Raw genomic sequence first — 11,146 nt, 5'->3', positions numbered from 1 at the left:
GGGGCGGGCGGGGAGGGGCAGAGCGGAGCCCGGCCAATGGGAGCGGCGCAAGCTTCAGAGCGACTGAAGAGTGGCGGCGACCTTGGCCAATGGAAGGCCGTAACGGCCGTTGTGAGGCGGGCCCGGCTGGGCAGACGGGAGGCGCGGCGACCGTGTCTGAGGAGAGCTGGAGAAGGCTGTGGGAGGTGGTGGCAGCCGCAGCGCGGGCGCCTGAGGAGGAGGAGGAGGAGAAGCGGGTGAGGGGCGGCGCGGGGCCCGACTTCTGAGCCCCCTCTCGGCCCCCGCCCCGCGCCGCCTTGGCTCCCGGTCGTCCCCAGCCCCGACTGTCCCCCGCCCCGCCCGGCCCCTCCTCGTGTCCAGGCGCCCACGTCTCCTGGCCCTTCGGCGAGCCTCAGGCTGCTCTCGGCGCCCAGCCCCTTTCCTGTGCTTCCTTACCCAGGCCCCGCTCTCGCGCTCCAGGCTCTTCTCTGGACCCTCAGCTCGCCCTCTGACTCTACACTCCCCTCCCTGGACCTCAGGCCCTTCTCCTGCACTCTCCCTGCCTCCCCAGGCCCCTGTCTGCTTCCCCCAATTTCCCTCTGGACCTCAGGCCTTTCCCCTGGATTCTCACTGCCTACCCAGGTCCTTCCCTGGAGCCCAGGCTCTCTTCTCGCGGCTCTTCTATGCTCCTCCCTGGATCCCTAGGACTTTCCCCTGTCCCTATTTGCTTCTCCAAGCCCCGTTCTGGAAGCCCTAGGACCCCCTATACCATCTCAGGACCCTCCCTGGACCTCCAGGTCCTTCTCTACTTTCGTTGGACCCCTGGTCTCCCTGCTAGCTTTCCTGGGGTCCTCCCTGGATCCCCAAGCCTTCCCGCAGCCCTCGGTCTCCCCCGCAGGCACCCCCGCCCCTTCTGTCTGCCCCAGCTCCCTCCCTGTGGTGTCCGTATTACCCACTTGCCCCTCTGCAGCTTCCGTTCTGTCCCAGCGCCTTCCCGCAGCGCCCCCTCTTTATTTATCGCCAGCCTGCGTGCCTTCTCGACCCCCTTTCCCAGCTGCTCTAGCTCCTGATCTCTTTCCAGCTCCCCTTTCCTCGCTGTCCCCCATCTGCTCTCCCTGAAGCACCGTGGTGTCGGTGCCACCAGGCCCTCTGCAGTCGGGGTTAGGAGGCTTGTTTTGTTTCGTTTTGCTAATCCCCGTCTTTCTCCTCTTTTTTTATGGGCCTCTTCTGCCTCTCCACACCGTTCCTTTCCTCTCCCCCCTCCCCCCGCTTTGTCCTCTGTGCCCCTCCCTCCCCCGGAATCCTTGGAGAGAGAGCAGGTGCTGGGAGCCTTCCGCTGCTCTCCCTCGCCTCACCCGCCCCCGACTCGGGCTGCCTGGGGTTTCACCCAGAGCCTTCTGAGGACTCCCAAGGGCTGCTGGGGATGGGGGTGGAGGCCAAGGCCAGGAGAGAGTGGGGATGGGTGGTGGGGCAGGAAGCCTTGGCTTTTTCCTCGGTGAGGGCCAGAGGTGGAGCTGCTGGGTCCCCCCTGACTTCCACCCCCTGCAGGACTAAGCCTTTAGGGTTATCCCAGACTACCAATTAATCAGCCTTCCGTGGGCCAGTTGGCACGTTTGCGTGTGTGTGTGTGTGTGTGTGTGTGTGTGTGTGTGTGTGTGTGTGTGGTGTGTATGGGGGTCCTGGGGAATCTGCGTGTGCGCACGGGGTCTGCGAGTGTGTGTGCGCGTGGCGGGGCTGTCATAGGTGCTTGGAGGAGATGCAGCTACTAACGATGGTGGCTGGCATTTCTTTGGGGATCTCCCCATTGTCAGAAGCACTTGTTGCATTTCACCTTCACCGAGAGCCCTGTGAAGTCAGTATTGCTTTTCTCCCTGCTTTATAGATGAGGAGACCGAAGGGCTTGCCCAAGTCTCACACAACCTATAAGTGACCTAGAGCAGGCACACGCCCCGGGCGCCGCCCCTCCCCCTGCCCTGAGCTCTCCACTCTCCGCAGGAGGCAGCATGGTGCCTGGGGCACCATGGGCCCCGACAGAGTGACAGCCAGGGAACTGTGTGAGAATGACGACCTCGCCACCAGCCTCGTCCTGGACCCCTACCTCGGCTTCCGCACCCATAAGATGAACGTCAGGTGAGGCGACCTGGGGGAGGGCGACCGAGGGCTCGGGACCCCTTCCCTTCCACTGCCACCCCTCAGCCCCATCCTCCTCTCAGCTCCGAGTGGGGGTGGGGGTGGGGCCTGGGAAGGCCCAGAGGGAATAGGCCAAGGCCCTGGGACCCAGGCGTGCCCTCTCCCCCAGCCCCGTGCCCCCCCTGCGGCGACAGCACCACCTGCGCTCAGCGCTGGAGGCCTTCCTGAGGCAGCGGGACCTGGAGGCTGCGTACAGGGCCCTGACGCTGGGAGGCTGGATGGCCCACTACTTCCAGAGCCGGGGCCCGCGGCAGGAGGCTGCCCTCAAGACCCACGTGAGGGAGCCCTTCCCTTCCCTCCCCTCGGCCCTCGTGTTCTCCCCATCTCCTCTGCCTGCCCCGGGTCCCCCGCCCTGCCGGGCAGACCCTCAGCGCAGCTCCCCGGGACTCCCTGACTTCCTAGCCATTGGGACCATCTGAGGCAAGGCTCAGAGAATCCTAGGAAAGGAGAGCTGGGGGGCCCTCTGAAATGCAGTCTAACTTCTTCATTCGACAGATGAGGAAACTGAGGCCCCGAGAGGGGAAGTGAGTTCCCTGAGACCACACAGCGAGTCAGTGGCAGAGCAGGGCTAGAACCCAGGAGAGAGGGCCGAGGACGACCCCGCCCCACCTCCTCACCCCGCCCACCCCTCACCTCCCCCAGATCTATCGCTACCTCCGAGCCTTCCTGCCTGAAAGCGGCTTCACCATCTTGCCCTGTACCCGTTATTCCATGGAGACAAATGGAGCCAAGATTGTGTCTACCCGCGCTTGGTAAGAGGGCAGAACATGCCTCCCCGGGCCCCAGGCCTGACGAGAGGCATCCCTCCCTGGGGGCTGCTGGGAGAGGAGACCCCCTCCCTTCTGGAGGAGACTGGGCACTCGGCACAGGGCCACGAAGGTGTCTGTGTTGAGAGAAAGGAGGCCGGGTCTGGTCCCCCAAGACCCTCCTGGCCCACCACGGCCCTGCTGGGAGATGAGATCCCCTCGAGACCCAGGCTTTCTGGGGCTGCCAAGAAAGGACTGATCTTGCGCCCAGGACTGTGCTGTCCTTTTTTCCATCCCCACTGGAGCCCCTGCTGCGTAGCAATCGCTGCTGGGTACGGGGCAGGACGGTGAACAAGACCACCCTGCCCACTGCTCACGTTCTAGCGGGAAGGCAGGTGGTAGCTGAGTGAGCGCACAGGTCTGACCACAGCTGCTCAGTGAGTCCTGAGCCTGCCCTGGGATTTGGAGAGTGTTCCTGGGAGCCACGCCTAGGCTGAGGCCCGAAGGATGAGCCGAAGGGTCTAGTGAAGAGTGTGGGGGCGCCTGTGGGGACTTCCGGGCGGGACTGGACTGCGGGAGACCGCGGCAGTGGGCACTGGAGGCTGGAGGAAGCGAGAGCGGGAGAGGCTGCGGGTCAGGCTTTCAGGAGGTGGAGAGTGCCGCGCCTGCCGCAGGTGTAGAGGCAACGGCGGGTGCATTTCAGAGAGATTCGGGAGCTGGAACGCCGTGGCTGGTGCGTCCCATCGATTTCTTCCCGCCGGAGGCCTGGGATGAGGGGCCCCTGGCCCCAGCACTGGTGGTCAGGGAGGTGCTCACAGACCCACCACCTGGCTTCTGGGCAGGAAAAAGAACGAGAAGTTGGAGCTGCTGGTGGGCTGCATCGCAGAGCTGCGGGAGGCCGACGAGGGGCTGCTGAGGGCCGGGGAGAACGACTTCAGTATCATGTACTCCACCCGCAAGCGCAGCGCTCAGCTGTGGCTCGGCCCGGCCGCCTTCATCAACCACGGTGGGGACAGGGAGGGGGCTGGGGGGGCCGGGGGGGGGCGAGGAGCCAGCGGGGGAGGGGTTGTGCCCCGGCTTTCTGGCTCGCTGACCCAGTTCTCTTCTCTCCCCGCAACCCCCCAACTGGCTCCAGACTGCAAACCCAACTGCAAGGTGAGACCTGGGGACCCCCCTTCCCAGGACTGGGCACGAGGGAGGGGCTTTCTGGTCGGTGAACAGGCAGAAACTGTCCCGGGTCTCCCCACCTGACAAAGCAGTTTCCCACCCCTGGCTGGGCAGCACTGGCGCTTGTGCCTGCGATTGTCAGAGGAGGGAGGAAGGGGCTCTGGCTAAAGTCACACTGGAACCCAGGCTGCCACCTGCTGGCCGCATTCTCCCCTCTGAATCTGGGCTGGGAGCTGGGCCAGTTCGGGGGGAGTGTGGTGATGGGGAGACACAAAGTGCCCCGGGCTTCCCCCGGGAGACACCCACAGCAGCTGTGATAGCAGGAGGCTGGGGAGGGCCTCCTGGGGCGGGGTCAGAGCAAGCCCTGCCCTGGAGGACAAGGACTCTTCCTGATAGGAGGTTCTGGGAGGCCACCCCCCACCCTGTGCTGCGTGTGGAGCGCGGAGCACGTGAGAGGGAGGAGTTGCGGGGAGGTGGCCCCTGTAAGGCCTTGGGAGCGCACCCTGCCAAGCGGGGGGCTCACCTGGCCGCCCGTGGGGCCCCAGGGGTGTGAGGGGTGGGTTTGAGTCCTGGCCCTGCCGCGCCGGCCCTGGTTTCTCTTCTCGGATGGGAAACGGGGAGAACTTGCCTCCTGGGCCAGTTGTGAAGGCTGGGTGTGTGTCAGCGTCCTGTGACTCTGCACACCGTTGTGTGGATTTCGGGGCACAGACGCTGGGTAGGATGGAGAGTGAAGCAAAGCTCGGTGAGGCGGGGGTCAGCCACCTCGTGGTGTGGGACCGCAGGCTGCATGGAAGTGACGCCGGAGCCAGGCGTTGAAGGAGGAGTAGGATTTTCCTAGGTGTTGAGGGCAAACGGGGCCACTTTAGGGCATCCCAGAGGGGAGGCGCCACACTGGAGGGCGAGGAGGCACAGTAGCTCCCGCCTCGTGTGTCAGCGCGAGCTGGGTGTGCCCCGTGGAGGCTCCCACGGGGTGAGTGAAGGGGGCTTGGTTCTCAGAGGCCCTGGTGCCGCTGCTCTGGGAGCTTTGGGGGCGGGGCTGGAGGGAGGCAGTGCATGGGCTGAGGCTGGCAGGTAGCCTGGGGCAGAGCTGCGCAGGAGGTGATGAGGGGCAGCTGGGGTCTCAGGGAGGGAGGGAAAGGGGACGCCCGACACTGCCCGCTCGGGAGGTGCTGGCCAGTTGTCCTGGCGGCGGGCGGGCAGGCGGGCGGGCGGGCGGCCAGGGCCACTCCCAGGTGTGTGTCAGGCTAGGATGGACAGATGGGTGGGCGGGCGGATCACGGATGGATGGGAGTGCCGCCTCTCCCACATGGGGAACTTGGAGTGAGGAGCAGGCAGGCGAGAGGGGTGGCGATCCCGGACTGGGGCTGCGGGTGGACACTGGCCTCGGGAAGGGCAGGCGGCAGAGCCAGGCCAAGGCGCACGTCTCGGCCACTGAGGTGCAGGCTGGCAGGGTGTGTCAGAGGAGCCCAGAGAAGGAGTGCTGGAGGGAGCGGTGCTTGTGCGCGCTGCCAGGGCCTGGTTAGGTCATGTCCTGCAGGGAGGGTGGGAGCCAGCACAACGGGGGAGGGTCAGGGAGTGCATGCCGAGGGCAGGCCCTGGGCAGGGCTCTTCCCCGAGCTCTCGGCCGCTGCCCGTCCCCGCGGGGACCCTTGCGGCCAGGGTGCCAGGCCAGGCGGGGTGGGGCCAGGCCACCCCCAGGACAGGGCACTGAGCCTCCTGGCCCCCAGTTCGTACCTGCAGATGGGAACGCAGCCTGCGTGAAGGTGCTCCGGGACATCGAGCCGGGGGACGAGGTGACCTGCTTCTACGGCGAAGGCTTCTTCGGTGAAAAGAATGAGCACTGTGAATGCTACACCTGCGAGAGGTGGGGATGGCCTGCAGGAAGGGACACAGTCCCCGGGATCCTGGGAACCAGAAGTGCATCCTCAGGGCCCACCCCTCCCTCCCTCCTCATTTCCCTCCCATCCTCAGGAGAGGCGAAGGAGCTTTCCGACTGCAGCCCAAGGATCCCCTGCCGCCCCGGCCCGTGGACAAGTATGAGCTCCGGGAGACGAAGCGGCGGCTGCAGCAAGGCCTGCACGGCCCCCGGGCCTGTGCCCACCCACCCTCGCTGCGCCGGGACCCGTTCTGTGGTGAGCGCGGGGCGGGGACCCTGTCCTGTTGGCCTGTCTTCATCAGCTGCTCCCCCATCCCCAGCCCCTTGTCTGCCCTCCTCTCGTCTTGTTCCTCCTGGTACCCCCACTCGGTCCCCCAGACAGGGTCTCACTCCTGAGCATCCCTCTCTTCATCTGTCCCCCTCTGAAGAGCATCAGGGGGCGGCGGCTGGCCTGAGCGGGAGCTGTTCCCCTCTGGAGAGGCCCTGCTCACACAGCTGCCCTTTTCTCTCCCCGCTCCCCCTCCCTTGGGCCTCCACAGCTGCCTGCCAGCTCCTGCGCCCCCCGCCCTGTGGTGCCCGCCCTGATGCCTCACCCCTCTGGCTCCAGTGGCTGCCTCAGCCCCAGCTCCGGGTGCGTCCCCGGAGGCGCCGACGCCCCCAGCCCCGGCGGGCCCCGGCGCCCCCCGTTCTCCGTGCTGCCCGCGTCTCCCTGCACCGATGGGGAGGCTGCAGCCCCCACTGCTGCCTGCGGGCGGAGGCCCTGGTGGCCCTGGGGCCGGCTACCCGTGCCCGCTGGGCCCCCCAGCAGGACTGGCATTGGGCCCGGCGCTACGGGCTGCCTTACGTGGTACGTGTGGACCTGAGCCGTGTGGCCCCGGCCCCGCCTGCCACTGCCACCCCCGCCCCTGCCGGGACCCCAGGCCCCATCCCCATCCCCAAGCAGGCCCTTGCCTTTGCCCCCTTCTCCCCACCCAAGCGCCTGCGGCTGGTGGTCAGCCATGGCTCCATTGACCTGGATGTCAACGGTGATGGGCCGTGACGGGCTGGACAGGGAGGCCCAGGCTGGGAGAGGAGGGCGTCCCTCCTGGTCCCCTCCGCCCTGAGTTCTCAGTAACCGACCTCCAGAAGGAGCTCTTGGACCTCTGGGAGGGCGTTGACTTTCAACCCCAGCACAGCTCTGACCCCGGGGGCGGGTTGGTTTGGACACCCCCGGGGATCTGACCCCTGACCCTTCGTGACTGCTGACCCCTGAGCCACCCCCATCCTAGCAGGGAGCCCTGGCCATTGCCGCCCTCCCACCCTAGCCCCGGCCTCAGGGCTGAAGGAGCTGTTCCCTCCCCACCCGCCTTCTCCTGCCCAGGGAGCAAAGCCATAAGGGGTGGGGGCCGCCCCGTGGCTTCTCCAAAGAAGCCCAGGCCTCGGGAGGAGGTGGAACTGACATGGGCTGGCGCTCCCTAGACACTGCCCTACAGAGGGGAGTCAGTGTGCTCTCGGCTCTGTGTCTGAGGTGGGGGGCGACGAGGGGGCGGCCAGGGGCACGTCCCCACCACCCCCGTGGGTCTCAGGGAGGCCGGTGCGACCTCATCTTTCTCATGGTGCTATCCCTGGTGCTACTGGGCTGTGGGGGCTCCCTCCCCTCCCCCACACCAGAATGGGGTATGTTGGGGGATTGGAAGCACTTGAACTTTCTATTTTATTTTATTAAAACCTTGTCATAAGCAGTGCCCTGGGAAGCATTTCATCTTGATTTACATTTTGAAGTGATGTCCGTTGGGAGGGTGAGGCCCTCCGCCTTGCTGGGGAGACCAGACCGGGAGGAAGCAGCCCAGACTTTGGGCCCTGAAAGCTTTGGAAGGGTGGAAGGGCAGTGGGCTCTGAGGATGGCAGAGTACAGAGGCGCAAACTATGCTCATAAAGAACGCTTTCAGTCCCATCTTCTCACCCAGGTGGGGAGTCTCCCCATTTTTCAGATGAGATTAGTGAGGTCCAGCAACTAGAGTGACTTGTCCTGGGTCACCTGGGGCCAGGTCACCCTTGTCTGAAGTCAGAGCCCCTCCCAGACCTCACGTGTGTCATCTCGGTTGGCCTGGCTCTGTGAGGCCAGGACAGTGAATCTTCTTGTTTCTTCAGATCCAGTTCAGTTCTCATTCCCCAACCAGGGATTCAACCCGGGCCACAGCAGTGAAAGCCCAGAATCCTAACTACTAGGCCACCAGGGAACTCCCCCCATCGTCTCTTAATTCTCACCTCAACCCCCATTCTACAGAAGGAAATACTAACAGCTTACAATTAGTGACTGCTTCCTGGTACCAGGCACCACCTGCAAAGCGTCTTGTGGATGTTTTTCTTGTTCATTGAGGCCTCACAGCCATTTCATGAGGACAAGCCAGGAACGTCTGAGGGTTGTGTGTGGGCTGCAGGCCCCAGTTTATCTCCTCCATGTCGGCCGGCCTTGGAAAAGTTTACCCTGGAGGCTGATGAGGCCAGGCCATATGCATGAGGGACATGGGGGTGCTGAGAAGAGAGGGTGAACACGCATGGAGAGGCTGCAGGAGGACTTGGGTGGGCCGAGGAGATGGCCCAGGAAGGGGCACTTCCACAGTGGACCTGGGGATGGGGATGGGGACAGTTCAAAGCAGGTAACTTTTTTTTTTTTTACTTTAAAATTCATATTATTTATGTATAGCCTGCTTCATCCCTTTCAGAATGAGAAAATGTGTCTTTCTTCCATGCAAATCCTACTGAACCCTCTTAGTTTTCTCCCTCAGGTTAAAAATGAGGGAGAGGGCCTCCCAGTCAGCAAGAGGCAATGAAGAGAATGAAGAGAGATGGTTGACACAGTCGCTAAAGAACTTGTCCCTCTAGACAAGCAGAAATTCATGGCTTCTAGACAAATATGACAGCAGAGTAAGGAGTCAGCCTGGATGGACATTGGAGGTTCCGAGAACCTCCTGGAATCCTATTTCAAATGTAGTAACTGCATATTCACAGGCGTGTTCATGGCGCAGAGGGTTTAGAGCCTTCATCCAACTCTCAAAAGTGTCTGGAACCCAAAACACGAAGATTAGAAACTGGTGATCGGAGTCTCTCACCCTCAACACTGCTGCCGTCTTGAGCTGCTAATCCTGTGTCATAGGACGAGGAGTGGCCTCTCAGGCCTCTACCCACGAGTTGCCAGTAGCATTCCCTTAGTGGTGACAGAAATATCTGTGATCATTGCCAAATGTACCCCTAGGGGTCAAAGCCAGCCCCCAGTGGGAACCACTGGGCTAGAGTGACAGGATGACGGGAAAGGAAGACCTCCAGGACAATACAGCTGACACTGATCGCAAGTCCTGCGCATCCTGGCATCAACCTTCACAGCAGCGCTACCAAGATCACCCCCCTGCCTTTGCAGGCAGTCAGGAGGGCAGGCACGTCTGCCGAGGCCGCACAGCTGGTACGTGGACAGAGCCCGCCTTGCTGCCAGGTTTCTGCCTCAACCACCAGGTAGATGGAGCCCCAACCACGATAGGGAAGCGAGAGGAGTGCGTGTTGAGTCCAGTGAGCTGGCGGGCCCTGGGATGTTCGGGTGGAGCTGGGGCTTGGGAAGCCCAGGGGGAGGGTCGAAGGGTCAAGGCTCAAGCTGAGAACCCCGTCATACACATGGGGGCCAGAGCAAGGAAATGGGGAACCTGGCTGGGGCAGGAGGAGGAGGGAGTTGAAAGAAACAGGAAATAATTACAGGCCAGGGTCTCAGGAAGCCCCGCACTCTGCGGTGCCTTCCCCAAAGCTTTCTAAGTTCCCCTCCTTGGGTTACTGGGACAGCAGGGGAGCCAGGCAGGACATCCCAATCCTGGATCCCATTTCTCCCCTTGGGGGAGCTCTCTGGTGCTTTTACCCTGTGCACGGGGCTGACCAGATGCCTGCAGGAGCTCCAGGGCCCTGTTGATGGTGTTGGTCATCCTGGGGGTGCTGATCCAGGAGGGCAGCTGACGATCAGTCACCCCCGCCTCCAACATGATATTGGGCACCAGTATCGGGCCGACATGAGGACTCTAAGTGCCTCAAGTTATTTATGTAGACAGAGAACCCGCACAGCCCGAGGACAGCTGCACTGGACACTGTTCCGGCTGGGGACGCAGCGTCACCCTCTCCACGGCCCTGTGAAGTCTAGGTGTTGTTATCACTGTATTTTAGGTGAGAAGGCCACAGTGCAGAGGGCTTAGGAAGTTCGTCTGGGGCCACAAGGCTGGCACGCTTCAGGGCCAGGACTTGAACCCATTCTCAGAGCTCAAGCAGGCTCTGAGATCCTTGGGATGGGAAAGAGGCAGACACCAGAGGGGAGGCTGGGGCCGTGCCCACTGGAGACTCAGGGCTTGTTTCAGCAGTGGCTTCAATGGGATGAGGGGGGGTGGGGGTGGAGACGAGGGCCAGAGCAGTGCCTGGAGGGTTCATGGAGCAAAGGGTGAAGGGCACCGAGTGGTTTTGTGATTTTGACCGGGAAGCACCTGACCCTTTCAGTAGACTGGGAGGAAGGAGCTGCAGAGGGAGGGGAAGAGGGTAAGTGTGCGGTTGATGGGCTGGGGCTGGGAGAGGGGTAGGAGGGAGAGGAGGAGGAGAGCAGGGATGCAGGTTGTGAGGAGGGATGGGGACGTCAGTTTCCTTTGTCCTGGGAGGCTGTTGCGGGACAGTGAGCTTGACGTTGGGGGTTTCAGGTTGTGGGCGGGCGAAGATGGCCCAGGAGCCTAGGAAGAGGTGTTCAGAGCCAGAGTTTGGGGCCTGAGAGTGTTGGCCCAGCCAGCTGGAGGTGAAGTGGGTCTGGCCCTGCCCTGGGTTCAGGCATCCATAGGGCAGTGGTGGCCAGAAGGGAAGCCAGCAGTGTAAGAATGTCCCAGGAGCGGTCAAGGGATGGTGGCAGGGATCCTGGCCCCAGAGGGAAAGAAGGGGGGACTGGGAGGGGCTGCTGGCCCACAGGGCGAGAACGCGCTGCCAGCTCTGGCGCTCTGGTGAGGCCAGGAGGCCGGCTGTGGCTGCACAGGTGTCAGGCCCTGTGCTTGGGTGCTACCTGGATGACCTCACCCGGTGCTCAGACAGCCGCCAGCCCCACTCACTCGGTGACTCAGCGCTGCCTGGCCTGCGTGGCATCACGGCTTTCCTTCTTTCCTGCGGCAGCGCCACCTCTGTGCGGGCCAGAGGTCTGCAGGTC

General features: G+C 63.3%; 1 protein-coding gene across 2 annotated transcripts; it reads left to right on the top strand.

Annotated features, from left to right (window-relative positions):
* Positions 1–148: 148 nt before the first annotated feature.
* Positions 149–7,682, top strand: KMT5C (lysine methyltransferase 5C). 2 transcript variants are annotated; one of them, XM_082436653.1, is made up of 9 exons: positions 149–236; positions 1,975–2,109; positions 2,279–2,444; positions 2,812–2,921; positions 3,758–3,921; positions 4,051–4,070; positions 5,810–5,946; positions 6,054–6,214; positions 6,498–7,682. In XM_082436653.1, the coding sequence occupies exons 2-9, from the start codon at positions 2,000–2,002 to the stop codon at positions 6,995–6,997; spliced, it is 1,368 nt and encodes a 455-aa protein (XP_082292779.1). In that variant the 5' UTR covers positions 149–236; positions 1,975–1,999; the 3' UTR covers positions 6,998–7,682. The 2 variants fall into 2 exon arrangements, with proteins under 2 accessions (XP_082292779.1, XP_082292780.1); XM_082436654.1 differs by lacking the exon at positions 2,279–2,444 and having other exon boundaries at positions 185–236; positions 1,862–2,109.
* The last annotated feature ends 3,464 nt before the right edge of the window (positions 7,683–11,146 follow it).

This window comes from Balaenoptera physalus (genome assembly GCF_965194825.1).
Source record: "Balaenoptera physalus genome assembly, chromosome: 19".
Classification (NCBI taxonomy): domain Eukaryota; kingdom Metazoa; phylum Chordata; class Mammalia; order Artiodactyla; family Balaenopteridae; genus Balaenoptera; species Balaenoptera physalus.
The sequence above is the reverse complement of the archived record's forward strand: the minus strand, read 5'-3'. Positions and strand labels throughout refer to the sequence as shown.